The 21,278-nt window shown below is 42.6% G+C and overlaps 1 protein-coding gene across 3 annotated transcripts in view; it reads right to left on the bottom strand.

The window, feature by feature from the left end:
* The window catches only part of NELL2 (neural EGFL like 2), a 269,144-nt gene that overhangs the window by 6,746 nt on the left and 241,120 nt on the right, over window positions 1-21,278 (bottom strand). For 2 of the 3 annotated variants that reach the window (XM_075857034.1, XM_075857035.1), the window contains exons 16-19: window positions 18,382-18,522; window positions 4,978-5,171; window positions 4,690-4,866; window positions 3,812-4,036 (exon numbers count right to left, since the gene is read on the bottom strand). In XM_075857034.1, coding sequence (XP_075713149.1) covers window positions 3,812-4,036; window positions 4,690-4,866; window positions 4,978-5,171; window positions 18,382-18,522 — 737 coding nt within the window. The remainder of the gene's footprint in view (window positions 1-3,811; window positions 4,037-4,689; window positions 4,867-4,977; window positions 5,172-18,381; window positions 18,523-21,278) is intronic. The other variant, XM_075857036.1, reaches the window with a different exon arrangement.

The raw sequence follows: 21,278 nt of genomic DNA, 5'->3' as shown, positions 1-21,278 counted from the left end.
GCAAGTCTTGCGTCACCAAGCAAAAGGCCAAGTGCCCAATGGAGTGGTGTAAAGCACACTGCCACTACACATTGTAGCAGTGCTCACGTGTTCTGTGGAGTGATGAACAGTGGCGGATTAAGTGTACCATGGGCCCTGGGCTGTTGATACAACTTGGGCCCCCCTCACACAGAGTTCACAGCAGCACAGAATCTGCACGCTCCTCTCCTGAAATACTCTGTGCTGCTGTGAACTCTGCTCTTACCATTACGTGGTGACTTGCAAATCATTTGAAGGTGTTATTGAGGACAGGAGTGGAGGAGTGGTAACAGACTGAGCTACGTAATGGTAAGAGCAGAGTTTACAGCAGCACTGAATCTGCACGCTCATCTCCTGAAATACTCTGTGCTGCCTTAAACTCTGTGGACAGGTCAGGATCCTGTTTTTTTTTAAATGCTGCACTGTAGCGCAGCCTTATATAATGGATCGAGCGGGTTCCCCAGCAGCATTTAAAAGAAACAGGATCTTGACCTGTCCACAGAGTTTAAGGCAGCACAGAGTATTTCAGGAGAGGAGCCTGTGATTGGCTGCAGAGGCCGCTGCAGCCTGTGATTGGTTGCAGAGGCCGCTGCAGCCTGTGATTGGCTGCAGAGGCCGTCACGTGGGATGAAGCGTCATCCCTGGAGGCCGGCCTTCTGACGTCATCCTGACGTGCGTGACCGCCACTACAGCCTGTGATTGGCTGCAGCGGCGACATGGATGACACGTCACCGCTGGAGGCCGGACAGGAGGAATGTAAGTATGAACGGATTTTTTTTTTTTTTTTTATTACATTAAAATTGTATTTTCCGTGCGCCGAGCATGTACTGTCAAGGTTGTTGAAAGAGTTAGTGCAGCCCATTAACTCTATCAGCACCCTGGACAGTACCATGCTTGGCGCACGGAAATTACAGGTTCGGTCCGAAACAAACTTTTTCGTGAAATTCGGCGAACTAGCCGAACCGAACTTTTCAGAAGTTCGCTCATCTCTAGTCATAATGATGGCGGCTGTGCGAAAATCTCGCAGCCGCGCATCATACACTGATGACACATGGAGCCGTTAAGTGCCTTTTGCGCATGGAAAACGCCGCAGTTTTTGCGTGAGCAAAACGCACACGCTCGTGTAAATGAGGCCTAAAGGGTAAGTCAATTTTTAACAAACTTCTAACATGTCATAGTGACATGTCAGAACTTTTGATGGGTGGGGGTCCGGGTGCGGAGACTAAGCGGCAGAAGCGCTCATGTGAGCAAAGAGCCACTTCATTTCTGTTTGGCTTTTTCCGGAAAGCCAAAGTAGCGGTGTACGGGCTCATTGACTTTCTATGAGCCCGTACATAAGCTTCTCAGCTTTCCGGAAACAGAAACCAAGTGGCTCAGCGCTCACACGAGTGCTTCTGCCGCTTAGTTTTAGTGATCAGAGGGAGTCGGCGAGAGACACTGCTTCCGTAACCATCATTCAGTTTTATGGGACTTACGGATGGTGGATATGTCATACATTTTTCTTATGGGAAAACTGAGGGCTGTATGGGGGGATTATATTGCAAGGGGAGGTGAGTTTGTCTGACTTCTGGGGGCTCTATAGGGAGGTCTGAGTGTCTGATTCTGACATCTCTGTGGGGGGGGGGGGTAGCCCCCCCCATACAGCCCGTCGCTCAGACCACCCTATACAGCCCCCAGAAGTCAGACAATTTGACTTACCCTTGTAATATATTAGTAACTAGTGAGGGCTCTATGGGAAGGGGGGATTATACTGAATGGGGGAGGGGGGTTCTAACCATCTAAGTGACTCCAGAGGACTCCATGAAGGGGGGAATAACCCCCCATCCCATCCCCCATAGAGCCCTCAGTATTTCAGTATTTATTATACAGCAGGGAGATTTGAGCGTGTAACTCACTGCTGAGTGTCTATGGAGGGAAATTATTGTCCCCCCATAGAGTCCTCTGCAGTGAGTTACACCGCTCAAACCCCCCCTGCTGTATAATAAATACTGAAATCCTGAGAGCTCTATGGGGGATGGGATGGGGGGTTATTCCCCCCTTCATGGAGTCCTCTGGAGTCACTTAGATGTAAATTAAGATGGAGACGAACATGAACACTAACCTCCTCGTTGCTCGACCACCGCCCTTCTCGTCTGTTCCTCACTGGCGGTACGTGAAGCGTCAGAGGGGCGTGTTCTACCACGGCTAGCAGACGCACGTCTGCTAGTCCTATCCAGCAATTGATATCCATCCCCCTCCTCCTCATCAGCACTGCGCTGCCCTCTGCTGCAGTCCGCCCGCCCCTCCCTCTCAACGGCCATTAGCGGCGCTTCTTGTGAACGGCCATTAGTGAGTCCGACCTTAAGCGATTTAAAATGATGTGCGTTTCGGGTTGCGATGGGCCCCCTAAAAGCTTGGACCCCGGGCGGCCGCCCGAAACGCCTATATTATAATCCGCCACTGGTGATGAATCATCTTCTCTAACTGGCAGTCTGATGGACAGGCTCGTCTATCTAACCCAGGCTCAGGTTAGGTGATTGCTAGAACGTTACCGGTCTGAATTCATTGTGTCAGCTGTAAAGTTTGATGGAGGAGGGATAATGGTATAGGGTTGTTGTTCAGTGGTTGGACTAGGTCCCTTAGTTCGAGTGAAGGGAAATCTTAATGCTGCATCACACCAAGACATTTTGGACAATTGTATACTTCCAACTTTGTGGGAACAATTTGGGGAAGGCCCTATTCCAGCATGACAATGCCCCAATGCACAAAGCAAAGTCCATAAAGACATGGTTGGGTGAGTTAAGTGTGGAAGAACTTGACTGACCCACTTTTATCCAACATCACCTTTTGCTTTACCTTATTACTTATCTGTTTAATATTTTTTATCTATTTGCCCTATTTCCTCACAGTTCAATTTTGATCATTTTGATTTGACTAATTGATATTAGTGAATTATTTTGATATTTGGTTATTTAGTAATTAGCTTTGGTTACTGTATTCAAAATCCTTCCTGTGCCTTTATTAACTAATGTGATTCTTATGCTTTCATGTCTTAAAATGTAAAGGAATTTTATCAATACATAGAGCGTAACATAGACATGTGAGTACATATTGGTATCTAATGAATTCCAAAAGTTGGAAAAAGTTGCACCCAATAAAAATATTGCATATCTAACGAAGAAACCAAAACGCTAATTCTGGGCCACTATTTACAAAAACAAAGCTTGGAAACAGTAGTTAGTAAAGTCTATCTAAATGGTAATGCGATAAATACTTTGCAAGACATACTAGATAAGCTTTTATGGTAAAGGCCCTTTTACATGGGCCAATTATCGGGCAAACGATCGTTCATATATTGCTTGTTCCCGATCATTGTCCTGTGTAAACAGGGCAGCGATCAGCAGATGAACGACCAAACGCTCATTCATCTGCTGACCCTATCGTTTTAAAAAAGCAAAATATTGTCGTTGTCGGCAGCTCATCTCACTGTGTAAACAGGGATTCGCGCTGCCGACATGATAATAATGTATGGGGATGAGCGATCGGAGTAACGATCGCTCGCCTCCATACATAGCTCCTTGTGAAAGGAGCAAACGAGTGCCGATCAATGAGCTGTCTAGTTGATCGGTACTCGTTTACACAGCCCAGGACGGGCCGTGTAACAGGACCTTAAGTGTCAAGCACATTTATCTAGAACCGAACTTGACTATATACATCAGCTTACTCCACCGCTTATTGTCATACTAGATGTTTTTCCTTGTACTGAGCTTTGGTGTCCAGTATATTTGTGAATACATATTAAATCCATGATTACCTTGCATTGACAGAGGGTGCATTCTGTGCCATGCTTAATCCAAGAAGAGCCTGTAAAACGAACTACATTTGTTTCATCAACACATGTCTTTGTGATGTCGTTGCGTATTATGTCAGCTTGGCAGGGGTCATTGATGCAACGTGGACAGCACTCACTCTCAGGAACCATGCTAAATTCACAGTCAACGTCTGGGCAAGGCAAAGGCCAGCAATCAACTTCTCCTTGCTACAAAAAAAATATATTATTACAGTACTTGACATAAATCTCATCTTGATTTTCATCTAACATTTCAGATTGATCTAAAACATATTTTAGTTTGCTAACTACAAGGTACAAACATACTGTAAATGATATGTTAAATAGTATGTGTATACATGGAATATAAATTCACATGAAATGTTTACAGCTTAAAACGGGCAAATCTTGTATGTGTATTTGATCACCTTGGCTCAGGCTGCAATTTCTTAGAAAGGCCTTCTTAAGAGGCCACCAAATTACATGTTGCAGGAAAAGAAAAAAAATACTTCAATGCCCTGTGTCCTCTCTATAGGACAGTCAATGAATTGTAATATTTTTTACTGATACTGTATGCTTGATGTATGTCCTCATTTTCTGAAGGACAGTTGAGAACTATATCACTATAAGGAAACAATAATTCTGTCCATTGAAAAAAATGAGGCTACAAAGTAACATTTTGGGTGTGGAGAAGGATAATCACATGAATGGGGCTGAGCTGTAATACTATACACAGACGATGGACAAGTGCAGTGCTGTTTCTCAAAAAAAAAAAAAACAGTATCTAGCATCTATACTTCTGCACTATTGAATGTTCAAATTGAAAGCTGAAATTGCATTTTTTTAAAAATGTCTGCACTTACCAGGCATCTGCACTGCTGACAGTTCTGTATCCAGGTGTCTCCACTTTTATATGTAATGTCTCCACTTTGATGAAGGCATTGACTGCTGAGTCGTGGATCACATTCAGGACAGCAAAACAAGTCAACAGTGGGGTTTTCACAGTCACAGACCATACGACGACACATTATCAATCCCACCTATGAAAATGCATAAAAATAATTTAATATTTTTGTAACCAATTATACAGCAATATTGTAAAGGCAGGAAAAATAATACATTCAAATGTCAGAGAGACTGATTGAGCTGACCTGGCATGAACATACAGAGCATCGATCGTTCTCCAACACCCAGATCTGCCCATTATGCTTGATTTTCCCCTCATGTATACAATCACCAGAACAGTTTTTTCCATGTGGACAACGGCAATCATATCCACCATCCAAATTGAAGCAAACAGTATCATTACTGCAGCTGTGTCTTGCTGTGGCGCATTCATCAATGTCTATGAAAAACACAACAAAGTCACTTCCATTAGCCTGGAGTTCACTGTAGGGTAAGGCACATAATTTAGTTTCTCACATCACAAACAGTTACACTACATTATTTTTAAAAATGATGTTGATTATTTGTTATCTTCTCATGTATCCAATTTTCCTATAACTGTAACACTTTTACTTTTAAAATAACTTCTCATTGACTAATTCAAATGAAAATGTAATAATTCAAAATTCTTATAATTGTTATTAATTCTTAGAACTATAAATATAGTTGAAAAGTTCAATAGAGTGTAATATGTATTTATTTTTTATTAAGTAATAAAGTATTGTGTTTTTATTTCATTCTAATTCATTTAATAAGTCATTATTCTTGTTTTAATTATGTCAGTGCTAACATTAGCCTTTATGACACTATTAGTTATTTTTGCCAACAGACTGGGAAAGTAAGCAGGCTGGAATAAAAGTTTTAGAATAAATAGAAAACACAGTATATATATATATATATTAGTCCTGGCATTTATAGGGCCAGAGTGGCTGTCACTGTCCCTGCTATAGGTAAACAGTGGCTAGAACAGTTATGAGAGCACTGTCCTTGGTACTGAAGGTTATAGAATTATCCAAAGTGCAGAAGGCAGTGCCCTTGCTAATCTAAGCCTTCCCAAAGTTAAATATTGATCTTACTTTTACATTTTATTCTGGTGCAGGCTGAATGTGTGTATTGCTTGTTGACTTTACATTATACAAGTTAGACAGTTTATTATAGAAATATTTATTAAAATATATATTTTGATGTCCGCCACTGTGCAGGTATCACACAGCTAAGATCTAGTGATTTAAAGTAAAATGATGTACATAATCTTAAGTTTTTTACCCAAATTTGATTGGTAGAACCCAAATCAGAAGAGTAAAATGTCTTGATGACTAATGGAATTAGAGAGATTATATTCTTAAAGCAAAAGATTGTGGTTTGTATTATACCTATATATCCAGACAAGGCATGCTTGTGTAGAATAGAGCTATAAAGTAAAGTTTGAATCAATACAAATGATTGCAGCAACATTTACATAAGGGAAAACCAGTACATCTATCTCATTGAAAGATTATAGAGTGCAGTAAATAAAGACAAGGCAATGCACATAAAATGGATCAACTGATTAGAGAAGTCAGAATATTCAAGATGTACCCTGGAGTTAAATGAAGAGAAGGTGAAATGACAGTCATTAAGTTGAGTTCTGAATCTCCATAATGAATGATAGAGGCAAACATATATCACATGCAGGAAGTTTTTATTTACATTTCAAAATTAGATTTCCTATGTATTGCATGAGTATGCAAAAGCCATATAGAGGAAATTGAATTTTCAGACTAGCTATTAGACCAGAGGATCAATACACAATTTTAATGACACTTGGCTTATCATATATTTTCTACGGTAAACTTATTTACTATCATCATGACTTCAGCTTTATTTATTATTCTCTATAATTATACTACAACATGTATGCTGCCCTGCAGATTGAAGTAGAAACTATTGGAGCCTCATTCTTGGTGCACAGACTACAGAACAACAATGAACATTTCTTTAAAATTGATCTGAAATTGTCTTTATAGGACACAGCTCTGACAACTCTACTGCAACAAGCCTTGCACACAGAGCTGCCCTCATGGCAGAACAGCCAATACTGCTATCACAAACCTGGCCACAAGTATGAAAAAAGGGGGCCCACCGTGATTGAGTCAATATAATTTTTCTATGGGGAAAGAACCAAGTCCTGCAACATAATGGGACCTGTTATTTTTCTTAAGTAAAATGATAAAGGGCTCCATGACAGGGGTTCAGTGAGCAGCGGTCTCTCCTCCTCACAGCGCTGTGATGTGCATGCTGCCTGTGAGGAGGAGACTTCTAACAGACAGGATACGGTGGTAGGAGACCTCAGACGCATCCTGCAGCAGAGAACGTTAGAAATAACAGACTTGTGAGTGACTGTGGGAGGGTGGTTAGGGGCACCTAAAGCTTCAGAGCAATGATTTTTTGCCCCTCCCTACTCCCCCACAGAGCCCCTTCCACCCACTATATCCCCCCTGCCCCTTCACAGAGCCCCTGCCACCCACTATATTCCCTCTGCCCCTCCACAGAGCCCCTGCCATGCACTGTCTCCCCATTGTTCCCTTGCCCCCTACTCCCTGCACAGAGCCCTGAAATCAATGTCTCCCCCTGCCCACCTACTGTCTTCCCTGCCTGCAGCCCAGCCCCTACCACTTTCCATCCATCTTGCTCCAACAGTGCCCTGCCTTCTAGTGTCTTTCCCTTGTCCCCTGACAAAGCCCCTGCCCACTTTCTGTCTCCCCCCGCTGCTCCACAGAGCCCCTGCCAGGTTTCATCTCATCCCTGTCCAGTATGTAGATACTGTACCCCCAACAGAGCATTGCCACATTAGTGCTTCCCCTCTGCACTCTCCAATAGAGCCTTGCCATCTTGTGTCGTTTACCACATGAAGGCAGTTCCCATTTAATCACTTCAAGCAAAGATCTTTAAAACTATAAAAAAAATTAAGAAAGAGTATACTAGAAAATTTTATAACTTTTCATCATATTGTGAAATTAAATTAGCTGAAATCAGAACACCCATTTAACAACAGATTACAGACTGCCACTTGTGGACAGAATAGTTTGCAGTCTTCTGTTGAAAAGGATCACAATTTTAAAAGCCCATGTAAAGTTCAATAAAAGGATTTTTTTTAGACTTTAATAATCATTTATGATTTTCTTCTGTACAAAATATATAAAAAGTTTTCATTGTGGACAATTCTAATTTCAAAGTGTATTCTTAGTACAAAGAAGCAATCAAAGAGCAAGTGAGTCTGTAGATGTAAACATTTTAGCATGAAAGCTGCTGAGTCTTAATTTTGCCCTGCATTGCCTTCAGTTGGGACTCCAGAGATCAAGCATAGAAACATAAGGGTATGTTCACACGGCAGCGTCCGTAACGGCCAAAATGACGGGGCTGTTTCCAGGAGAAAACAGCCCCATTATTTCAGCCGTAACGGCATGTGCAGGCGCTTGAACGCCGCGTCCATTACGGACGTAACTGGAGCTGGTTTTCCATGGAGTCCATGGAAAACGGCTCCATTTACGTCTGAAGAAGTGACGTGACACTTCTTTGGCACGGGCGTCTATTTACGCGCCGTCTTTTGACAGCGACGCGTAAATATGCGCCTCATGTGAACAGACAAACAACAGCCCATTGCTTTCAATGGGCAGATGTTTGTCAACGCTTTCAATCCGTAATTTCGGACGTAATTCGGGGCTTAAAACGCCCAAATTACGTCCGTAAATAAGCTGTGTGAACATACCCTAAAAGTCTAAGGATATCTTCACACACACACACACTGTTTTGATGCACCATTGCCACACTGCCACCTGTACTTGCTAGGGCACATTCAGACATGGCGGAATTGCTGTTGTATTCTGCTGCGGAAAGTCCGCAGTGGAATTCTGCAGCAGCCGTTTTTTACATTTCTTTCTATACATTTTTAGGAAAGTTAGTTCAGACGTTGCAGAAAGTAACTGTGCGGAAATTAGGCTGCGGTGCAGAATTTCCCCTCCTTAGCATGCTCTTTCCATTGCGGAGAGGAAGCGGAATTTCACTGAAGATTTCAGCCTTTGCAATGCAAAAACTGAATTCTGTGGCAAGTCTGCTGTGATATCTGCAACGTCTGAATTACCTGTCAAATATGCAAATGTTGGTGCAGATTCGTTGCGTAATTGCCCCAAATCTGCACCAACATTTGCAGCGGAAAAATTCTGCCACGTCTGAACATGGCCTTATTGTACCCAATGGCGGATTATAATATGTCCATTTTGGGCGGCAGGCCAAGGCCTATATTGCAACAAGGGTGCAGTCAGTGGCAAATTAAGTTTACCTTTGATGAACCTACATCTATATTTTATATAAAAGCATGTGTAGCAATACACTACTATATTTTTGTTACCAGAATTTTGTGCTTTAAAAGATCTTTTGATAATAGAACTAGGAAGACACAGTGATAACAAATCTCTAACATTGCCCTCTGTTTTTTTCTTCTGTGATACAGTTTATTACAATTTAATGACTGCTTTCTATGTAAGAAAATAAATTAAAAATAAATTTAAAAAAATACAAAAAAAACTGGCCCTTTCAGTTAGCCACCATTATGGCACCAAATAGTCTAATACAGTAAAATATAGATATATAAAGCTAAAACAGCAATGACCTTTATTTTCTGAGCAACAAAGTTAACATTATAAATAGGTAAGGCCCTGTTCACATCTGCGTCCGAGCCTCAGTTGCAGATTCCATATTTTTTGCTTGACAAAATATGTATGCTGCAGCATACAACGCTATTTTTTCTGGTAAAATTACGAAAACCATGACATAAACCCAACAGAACCCAGTAAAGTAAATGGGCTCCATCATGCACCATTGGTTTCCGTCTTGTGACGGATCCGATACTTCTGTTTTTTCCAGAAATTTTAGCGCAGATGTGAACAGAACCTTACTGAGACATTAAAAACATTAATGTGATATCATAATTACTTAGTCCAAATTATAATTCATGTGGGTCCTCGCTTAACAGTTGGACCTCATTATTGTATATGATTGTGTGTGTTTTTTTTTTTTTGTTTTTTTTTTCATGGGAGTCAAAGAACCCTACATGTAATAGCACCTATACTGTCATCTGTCATGTCCATGGCCGCGGGCCATCAGGCTCACTCATCTTCTGACGGCTGCAGCCATGGGTCTGCAAGCTCTGGCCCCAGTCTCCTCCCCAGGAGACGCCAGCGTTCACTTCCGCTTACCTCGGCCGAGTCCCGTAGGGTGTGCGCGCACACTTGTGCCTGCTCTTAATGTCAAAATTAGTCCATGAGCACCCTGGACTTTAAGAAGGGCTCGGCCCCTTCCTCCCATGCCTGAGCATTGTTGTCGTACCCAAAATTTGTCTAAGCAAATAGTCTCCTAGTGTTTCCCAGTTCCCAGTGTTCCCCGTTCCTGCTACCTGTAACTGTATCCCGTGCTATCCTGGTCAAGTACCATGCTGACCTGAAGTCGTGTTGTGCTGTATACCACGCCTGTCCTGCTACACCATGCCTGACGTCTGCCTGCTGCCTAGTCTCAGCCGAGCCTGTCTTGCTACTGTCCGAGCTGCCACAGGTACACTATATGAACTATAGACTGTGTCCTGCGTCCTGTTGGCCAGCTTCCATACCGTCAAGGTGGTACGGGCCAGTGGGTCCACGTACCCCACGTCAGGGGCGTAGGTAGGGGGGGAAAGGCGGGGCATGTGCCCCGGAAGCAACTTAGAGGGGGCACCAGCGCCAACCCCTCCTGCACTATAATTGTACCTGCGTCTATAGGACACAGGTACAATTAGAAACAATGAATGGCCGGGTACGTTCCGTGCCCGGCCATCAATGGCAGATTATCATATTATCATGGCCGCCCAAAGTACATTGTAGTTTTGTCACGATTTTGCCGCGAATCGCAGCAAAAACCGCGACGAAACTGCATTGTGAAACTGAAACTGCAAAAGGACTTTTAGACATAAGGTCACATGACCTTATCTCTAAGCAGTAGTAAGAACTTCAGAGATCTGCTGGTCACATGACCGCAGGACTTTGAGCAGCAGCAGCAAGACTCCACAAAGAAGACTGACTATGTAAGTATAAGGGGATTGATTTGTTTAATGGGTCTGTATTTAGGGGGTCTGTTGTGGGGGTCTGTATTTAGGGGGCCTGGTTTGGTGACTGTATTTAGGAGGTTTGGTGTCTATTAGTTTAAGGGCTCTGTATTTAGGGGGTCTGGTCTGGGGTCTGTATCAGTTTAAGGGGTTTAGCATCTGTATATTTAGGGGTCTGTGTTAGTTTAAGTGGTCTGGGGTTGGTAATTAGGGGGTCTATTTTAGTTTGAGGTCTGGGGTCGGTATTTAGGGGGTCTGTAAAGGATCTGCCAGGCACTTCTGTGTATACGCCCATGGGTAATCAGTCTGCTCCTGGTTCTATGTCTCTGAGACTGACTCCATCTTCCACCACTCAGGATGGCAGGCTTAGGAGTGGGAGAGCCTATCGCAGCCTGGCCAGACGGAGCTAGTTCCGCCCTCTGTCTATTTATACCTGCCTTTCCTGTTCCTCCTTTGCTTGTGATTCTTCTCGTGTGGTTTCCTGGCCTTGCTGCAGCTCCTAGCTATTTGACCTTGCTTCATACTGACCCCGGCTTTCTGACTACTCTCCTGCTCTGCGTTTGGTACCTCGTACATTCCTGGTTTGACTCGGCTCGTTCACCTCTCTTGTTGCTCACGGTGTTGCCGTGGGCAAATGCCCCATTTCCCTTTGCTTGTGTCCCCTTGTCCGTTTGTCTGTCGTGCACCTACTGAGCGTAGGGACCGTCGACCAGTTGTACCCCGTCGCCTAGGGCGGGTCGTTGCAAGTAGGCAGGGACTGAGTGGTGGGTAGATTAGGGCTCACTGTCTGTTTCCCTACCCCCTGTCATTACAGGGTCTGCTTTAGTTTGAGATCTGGGGTCTGTATTAGTTTATAGGATCTATTTAGGGGGCCTGTTCTAGGGTCTGTATTAGTTTAGGGGTCTTTATTTAGGGGTCTGTATTTAGGGGGTCTGATCTGGGGTCTGTATTTGTTTATAGGGTCTATTTAGGGGGCCTGTTCTAGGGTCTGTATTAGGTTAGGGGTCTGTATTTAGAGGTCTGGTCTGGGGTCTCTATTAGAATAGGGGGTCTGGTTTGGGGTCTGTGTTTAGGAGGTCTGTATTAGTTTGAAGTCTGGTGTCTGTATGTAGGGGGTCTGGTCTGGGGGGGTCTGTATTTGGGGGTGTGGTCTGGGGTCTGTATTAGTTTATGGGGTCTGTATTTATGGGTCTGTATTAGTTTTGAGGTCTTTATTTAGGGGTCTGTATTAGTTTAGGGGGTCTGGTCTGAGGTCTGTATTAAGGGAGTCAGGTCTACGGTCATTATTAGTGTAGAGGGTCAGGTCTGGGGTCTGTATTTAGGGCTCCGGTCTGTGGTCTGTATTTATTCAGGGTGCTTGATCTGGGGTCTGTATTTGTTTAGGGGGTCTGGTCTGGGGACTGCAATAGTTTAGAATGTCTGGGGTCTGTATGTATTCTATAATCTAGTCTGTGGTCCAAATTTATTAGTCTGAGTAAAAGGGGTTGACCAGGCACATCAATAGGTCATCAGTATAAAAAACGGTCTGTGCCCGCACCACCCCTTTAATGTGTGGTCCTGGGCATTGGTGAATAAATTTGTGTGTTTCTATAGGGGCTGGAAATGGCTGCAGAAGTGATGGGCAAAGATGTCTCATAAGGAGAAGTCGCCATAACGGTCTGCGTCAGATGGAGAAGAAAAGAAAACGGCTCACATCAGAGAAGACGTCACTGGATCTATAGGGGATCTCCTCTCCTGACATATCTGTTGCAGGTAATCCTTGTATTCTACATATCTCTGTTTACCCAGAGCTAATAGACAAATGCGTGTTACCATTCACATTGTCAGGAGGATGTGTCCCTAAACAGTGTGATACTGTCAGCGATGGTTGGAGACTGTCAGTATGTAGGGACACAGCCCTTTGACAAGGGGAATCGTAACAACCATTTGTCAATGCTCACAGAAAAAGGTGATGTTCACTATAGACACGGCAGAGCGGCAGTGGGGAAGGGGGGCCCAAGTTTGTGGAACAGCCCAGGGCCTATGTTCTACTTCAGCGCCTTTCTACAAGTGAAGCGGCGGGATACTTTGTGCCGATTGCGTCGTTGAAAGGCGCTGATTGACAGGAAAGCGTTCAACCCCAGGAGACCTGCGCAGAAGAGAGCAGGTCTCCATTGCTGCCCGACAGCGTGGGAACGGGATTAAGGTGAGTTTGAATAGTTTGTTATTTTATCGTAATAAAAACGTGTGTGGCATTATCTACGGGGGTGGCTTTATCTACATGGGGGGCTTTTTCTATAGTGGGGCTCTATCTACAGGGGGGCTATATACTAGGGTGGGCTATATGTGGAACACTATATACAGGGGTGGGCTATATCTACAGGGGGCTATATACAGGGGTGGGCTATCTGTGGCGCACTATATACAGGGATGGGCTATATCTACAGGGGGGCTATATACAGGGGTAGGCTAGCTGTGGAGCACTATATACAGGGGTGGGCTATATCTACAGGGGGCTATATACAGGGGTTGGTTATCTGTAGAGCACTATAGGGGGAGCTATATGTGGGACACTATACAGGGGTGGGCTATATGGGGGCACTATCTACAGGGAGCTCTATGGCAGGCACTATCTACAGGGGGCACAGTGTGTGTGTGTGTGTGTGTGGGACACGGTGTATGGTGCAATTATAATTAGAGGTGCAGTGTATGGCGCTATTATATTTAGGGGCGTAGTGTGTGGTATAATGAGAACTTTATCTTTGTTTATAGGTGTAGAAATGTTGGAAAAGTGAGAAGATGAAGACATCTGAGCGGCAAACTGCAGAAATGGGCTGTGACAGGGAGAAGTCATCATAGAGGTCTGGACCGGATGGAGAAAAAGAACTAGAATCTGAGACGTCACCGGTGAGTCACTTAATGTAAATGTTCATTCTGCCTTTAATCAATACTGTAGTCACTATATGATCTGCAGAGAGATGATGGGTGGTATGATTATGATATGATTTATTTTATTGTGAAACAGCAACTCCCAGCATATCCTTACCATTGTTCGGGCCATGCTGGGAGCTGGAAACAATTTAGTGTGAATCTATACGTCAGGGGTTGCACTAAATTGAGCTGTATTTGTGTTGGTGTTGTATATATGTATTGAGCTTGGTTCTGGGGCTGTATTTATGTACTGAGCACTATTCTGGTATTGTACATAGAACTATATTGCTTGTAAAATGTACAAATGTTTTTATGCTCGAGTTACATAAAAAGAAATGTGGAAAAGAAATGACACGTCGATTGGTAGAGAAAACAAACATGGCAAAGGGGAAGGAGATGTCGGGAAAGAGGTTGGGGTGGGGGCGCCAAACTGAATCTTTGCCCCGGGTGCTGGAGAACCTAGCTACACCTCTGCCCAATGTGACATCATCACCCTTGAAAACTAGAAACCAGGACCCATATTGATGCTTGCTGGGCTCCACTGATCTCACTTTCATGACATATCTATAATATAAGTTGCTAAACAAACCATATATAGGTCGAACCATTTAACATGTAAAATTTTACATGTTATGATTATAATGGTCATTTGAAAAAAAATATGATTTCCCTAGCATACAGTATGCAGAATCACCATACTAGTTCTTAAAACAATTGGCAGATTGTAAGACCAGAATTTGTTTTTCCAAGACAATTACAATGTATTAAGCGGTCATAACTAGGGATGCAAAAACATATTTAATAGAAGAAAGAGGCAACAAATATATAGTAATACTAATATAATTATTATATAATAATGATAATTATATTAAAAAGCATCAATCTATGCTGCAATGTTTTAAAATACATTAGAGGATACAATGACTAACATTAATAGCAACATAAAGACTTCAACAAAAGGCAAGAAGGGAAAGGTTTTTTTTCATTCTAGTAAGTGATGGTATATCCCTAGGATAGGCCATCACTTACTGATCAATGGGGGTCCAACTGCTAGGACTATGACCGATCCTTAGAATAATTTTACCTGAACAGTGATGTTCCAGGCCATCCATGCATTACAACACAACCACATTCACATGAACTGCGGATGGCCGGGAGCGATGGTGTGGTGGAGAAATGCAAGGGACCCCTCTCGCGTTTCTCACCACATTTGCAGGAGTCTATTAGCATGAGGTTGACCCCACCGATCATATTGTTATGGCATATTGTATGCAATATGCCATAGCATTAAGTTATGGGAAAATCCCTTTAAAGAGATATTATAGAATGTGATTAATTCAACTACATATATGTGTGAGGGATTATTTGTATTTGTAGTGTCTATTATAGCACAATGGAAACAGATATGAACGTTTGGGTCTGTGTAGTCAGTTGTTTACTGTATGGGTCTCACATAGCAAGCATTCAGATTTAAGCTTTCATTTTTCCAGAGGCGGCTACCTGATTGGTTGCAAAATTATCCACTGGTTTGTCTGCCCTAGTTTTAAATATGAGACTTAATAATCGTTTTAGGCCTCATTCACACGGCAGGGTTTCCCGGCCGGGTGCCGGCCGTTCATAAATCGGCCGGCACCCGGCTGCATTAGGCGGGATTCACACGACCGGGTCGTTCCCGAGCCCGAGTGTCGGCCGGTAAAATCGGCCATTTTGCCCGGCCGGTTTGCATTAAGTTTTGCATCCGTGCCGGGCCGGGCAGATCCGGACAGTGACATCAGCGGCAACTCCTGAAGGGGAATCCCCATGTGTTCGGGGATTCCGCTTCAGGAGTTTCCCCTGATGTCACTGCCCAGATATGGACAGAGACATCAAGCGCTCTGTCCAGGAGCGGAATCCCCGAAAACACGGGGATTCCGCTCCTTCAAGGAGCTAAAGTGCGGCTAGCACATAGCAGAGCGGGGAGATACCTCCCTGCTCTGCTATAGTGGCGTCGCTACAGTAGTAGCAGCCACAGCAGCAGCAGCTGCTAGCGGCGCCATCGAAGGTGTCGCCGGGCCAGGGTGCTTTTCAAGCAGGGGAAGGGAGCCAGCGCATGCACTCTGCGCTGTGAGGAGGAGGAGATAGAGCGCAAGCGCCGGTAAACCCGGCCATCACTCGGGACACATCACGGTGATGGCCGTGTAATACCCGGCCCCATAGACTTCTATGGGAGCCGGGCGGCCGGGTACCCGGGCGAAGATAGAGCATGTCCTATTTTTTGACGGCCGGTTTTCCCGGCCGTCAAAAAATCGGTCGTGTGAATAGCCCCATTAGGGGTCTATTATTCCTAATGCAGCCGGGTGCTGGCCGATTTATGAACGGCCGGCACCCGGCCGGGAAACCCTGCCGTGTGAATGAGGCCTTAGGAATAATAGACCCCTAATGGGGCTATTCACATGACCGATTTTTTGACGGCCGGGAAAACCGGCCGTCAAAAAATAGGACATACTCTATCTTCGCCCGGGTACCCTGCCGCCCGGCTCCCATAGAAGTCTATGGGGCCGGGTAATACACGGCCATCACCGGGATGTGTCCCGAGTGATGGCCGGGTTTTCCGGAGCTTGCGCTCTATCTCCTCCTCCTCACAGCGCAGAGTGCATGTGAGGAGGAGGAGTTGATGCCATTCTGACGAATGGCATCACTGTACACTGTGTGGCAGGGCCGGGGTGTACAGCAGGTGGAAGGGAGCGCTGCGCTGGCTCCCTTCCCCTGCTTGAAAAGCACCCTGGCCCGGCGACACCTTCGATGGCGCCGCTAGCAGCTGCAGCTGCTGCTGCGGCTGCTACTACTGTAGCGACGCCAATATAGCAGAGCGGGGAGGTATCTCCCCGCTCTGCTATGTGCTAGCCGCACTTTAGCTCCTTGAAGGAGCGGAATCCCCATGTGTTCGGGGATTCCGCTCCTGGACAGAGCGCTTGATGTCTCTGTCCATATCTGGGCAGTGACATCAGGGGAAACTCCTTAAGCGGAATCCCCGAACACATGGGGATTCCCCTTCAGGAGTTGCCACTGATGTCACTGTCCGGATCTGCCCGGCCCGGCACGGATGCAAAACTTAATGCAAACCGGCCGGGCAAAATGGCCGATTTTACCGGCCGACACTCGGGCTCAGGAACGACCTGGTCGTGTGAATCCCGCCTTAAGGGTTTCTTCCTAGCTGCTTAAACCATCAGGTATACCACATGTATACGCTTTCCATGTATATGACTGCATGTGACTGATTGAAAACCTGATAGTTTACTTTAGTTGTAGAGATGAAACCTGCCAGTGGCGAACCTCTTTGGAAATGCTTTTAATGACAGATTGGAGTACTGTATGGAAGACAATGTTGTGAAATATTTTTTTTGTGAGCATAAAATCGACACATGACACTAGAATTCAGAATAAAAAATGATCCTATAAAAGCAATTAAAAAAAATATATGGGTTACTTGTCATCATATTACAAAGGTTAAATCTAATAAAGAACCTAGGAAAAATGTTCCTTGCATCAGTCGCTCTTGTGTGGGTGGTTCAGTAATTCCACAGAACCATCGGATGAAATTTAAAACAATTTATTTGTAAACATGCTGAAAAACAATAAAAGACACTGCTGCCGTTTCAACCTCGTGCTGAGGTCTTCGTCAGTTTGAAACGCGTTGCAGATCAGGTGAGTCTATCAAAACTCACTTCTACACAATATATCATTTGCCAATACGTTATCACCTTAGAGGAGCGCCTTCTCTCTCCTTTGTTTTTTTCTCCACATATCGAACAAAGGTTAAATCTAGATAGAGCCCAAGAGAGTTAATTTTCTAGTTTCCACTTTAACTTGATGTTATGCGCACACATGGATATATTCTTCTTGAAATTCATTAAAATGCATTATATTTAATAGAACAGAAAACCTTCAGCACTAATTAATATTCAAATCCAAATTTCCATATATCCAACATTATAATGTATTATGTGTTATATATCTGTATTATAATCAACATTGCAAAGGAGAACATTATACAGGCAACAAACTGTGTGGGTGTTTTCTATTTTTCTTTACATCTAATCCTCATACGGCTCCTGACTTTAAAAGATAGCGGTGCATTTCGTTTTGTATGGCCATTGTAATTGATTTTATTTTTCTTAGAGGCCTATTCAGTCACCAGGAAAAATATAATTTGTGCTTCAGATGCAAGCACCACATAGTGTTACTTAGCCTTTTATTTATGTAGTTTTACAGAGCAGGGGAGAGATGAGGATACATGAAATAAATGCATTTCCACTAATCCCCTTGCACTTTCCTCTAATAATAGATAGAGCGGAAACTACGAGGCCTTTCTTCATCATATTTGTAGAGTTATAGGAACAGCCTGATTGTAAATAGTATGTTCATCTATATTTTGAAACTTCACAAAATCACATTGAACATGTTTGGTTGCATCTTTTATTCAAATGAAAATTGTTCCATATGCATCAAAATTGATTCTTAACATAAAGATGCTATCGTGTTATGATGTTTCGTGCCTTGAACATCATCTCACAAAGATCTTTGAAGCAGTAGGAATGTGAGTACTGACCTTCACATGACTCTCCCCCCAGAGAGAACATCCCATTGTCATGGTAGCCGTCTCTACATTCACAGTGGTACCAGCCTGGTAGGTTAATGCAGTTAGCACGGCTGTCACACTGAACAAATCCTTCGGCACATTCATCAATGTCTAACAAGCAGACACAAAAAAGTAAATCAGCTTAGTCCATGAACAAATACATGGTGTTATATCACATCTGAATACATTTTATCCCCAGTCACTGGCTACAGGTGTGAACAAATACTTCTGGCACGTCTATTACATCTGATCTACAAGTAAAACCATTTCTCCCTCATGTTTTTTTATCTTCAATATGGGAAACATACAATACATTTGAAGCGGAGCATGAATATGTTTGCCACTTTTTCATAAATTGCTTTTTATTTTCTTACTATATATAGTATAATAACACCAGCTTCTTTTATGCTTCAATGCAAGGATACAGTATATATAATTTCTTAGAATGTATACATTTCCCTGATGACCTTTGGTTTTGTTTTTTCCAGAAACCAAAAACTTACCTTTTTTCCATGATTCATAACAATGCAAATGTCATTAATGCTTAACCACTGGTCATCTACTGCTGGTAACATGTTAACTTTAATTGTACAAACTTTAATTACGAGAATAATTCCACCCCAAAAAATTATCCAAAGCAACATAGTCCATCGCACTGTTGTTGTGATAACACTCTTTGTTATTTCCCACGTTACCTATATAACTGAGGAAATGTTACCTATATAACTGAGCCTTTTGCTTGTTTAATAATGCTCCTACATAGGAAGAGGTATTCAGTGTCCCACTAGGGTTCCTTGGGCCACCAAAGGAAATGACTTTGAGGCTCATCCTCCATCCACACACAATATGTCCATATCTACTTTAATTGCATTGTAAAAATGACACATTATTAATAAGGTCAAGTAGGCTTAAGGTCAAGTAATGTTGCGAATCAACCCATGAGAGATAGGCCCTAGCGGCAGTGATTGGCTACAAAGTCATTCTACAGGACCTTTGGGGTCCATTATCATGTAGGATTCTTTAGTACCTTAGTGGGCCAGTACAACCCCGCAAATATCCATCAGAAATAGAACTGTAATTTGTTATAGAACTGGTAAGCAACATTCAAAGAAAAGAACAAAGCAAAATAATATATACTTAATATACTCCATACCTCATACAATTATCTCCCTAAATTCCCTTTCCTTTCCGCGAGCAAAATTTAAAAGGAAACAACTTTAAGAAGCTATGGTTTCCAAATCCTAGATTTTTTTACTAGTCTAATTTTCAATCTTTATATATGATGTTCGTTAGTTATAAGTTGTAAACATAGATAGGGCTGATGTATTACAGCTCCATTTCCACTAAGCCATAGTAGGGCTTCTGTAGGGATTAACATAGCTCTGTGTACTACTAAATTTAATAAAGAGGCATATGGAGGTTTTTCTGACAGATTCTGTATGAATCTGACAGTAAATAACTTGTGGCTTGCTCCATCAGACTCTGTATGTAAGAAGGTATTCTCTCCAAGGGGACTATATCTCTATACATAAAGTACCTGACGGAGCCTATACAGCAGAACACAGAGGCTATGCAGCTTCCTACCAAGTAGTGCATAAGCCCTTAAAGTTGGTAAAGAATTAGATAACTAAAATTGTGCCATAGTACACTGAGCTTCGAATAAAATTGAGTTGAACTAATCAGATTTGTCTGTTATATGCCATAACTGCCTCCCAGTATTGATGCAATTTGGAGCATCTCCAGGTAAGGTTGAACCCATTTTCTTGAGGTCCTGAGCATTTAAGAACATATTCGTAACTCGTTTACCAATAGGGGGTAAAAATGTTTACGTCTATTGGTGAGAACTGACTTGAAATAAAAATATTTGCAAATGTCTTAATATATTATATACACAGGGAATTCTTATATTACACCAAATACTGTTCCTTGGTTTCTATATAAATTGACCATAGATTTTATTCCAGAGGAATATTACCTCTGCATTGTGACATTAATATATACTTTCTAAACCAATGTTCTACAGGTTATGATCACAGGCATGAGAGCTCCTGCCTTGTATCATCATAGCAGATGTCATTTTTACACTGCTCAAGAGAAGGATAAAGTCAGATTCACTTTGCAGACTTATCACCCAATCTCTGATCAAAATACCTCAGATTAACTGCAAGAGACGTTTCTGTACCAAGTAACCTGCTTATTTCTACTGGTACAAACGAAGGACTGAACAAAAAAAAACAGCAAATATACAGATGGAATTTTTGTTATAAAGAGTGAATATAATATATGTATTTTCATGTCCTTAATATGCTGTCAGGGCCACAAAATAAAAGCTTTAAAATCTTTTTCCATGGAGCCCTTTGATAACATATTCATAATGTAAATGGAGTAATATTTTAATAGTAATCCATTTTAATTCATCATTATGGAAAAAAAAACTGAAATATCTCTAATTCTCCGATTGTAGAATAATTGCTTATAAGTCAGAGTGGACCTGACATGAAAATCTTAGTACAGTGCAATGATCTAATATTGCTGAATTGTTATCTGCATACTTAAAAAGCAAATGCGTCAGCACTTTCTGGTTTGGCCTATGTGATCAGCCTTTTTAATTTATTTCCATGCACTTAAAGAGAAGAAGAATGCAGAATCAATACAAATTAAAACTTTATTTACTCAGCATTCCGAAAGCTGCTGCTTTAAGTGTCTCGGGACATAACAAGGAGTTTCCAGATTAAAAGTAAAATTAGTCATAAAAGCAACTGCAGTTTGAATAAGTATACAGTGCTAATGGTATTTTAGTTAAACAGGGCATGCAATTCTTGCCAACACTTTGGACTAAATTATCCATTTTTATAACACTCTCCCAA

Source organism: Rhinoderma darwinii, chromosome 3 (genome assembly GCF_050947455.1).
Source record: "Rhinoderma darwinii isolate aRhiDar2 chromosome 3, aRhiDar2.hap1, whole genome shotgun sequence".
Lineage (NCBI taxonomy): Eukaryota > Metazoa > Chordata > Amphibia > Anura > Rhinodermatidae > Rhinoderma > Rhinoderma darwinii.
Note: the sequence above shows the minus strand (reverse complement) of the source record. Positions and strands in the feature narration are given on the sequence as shown.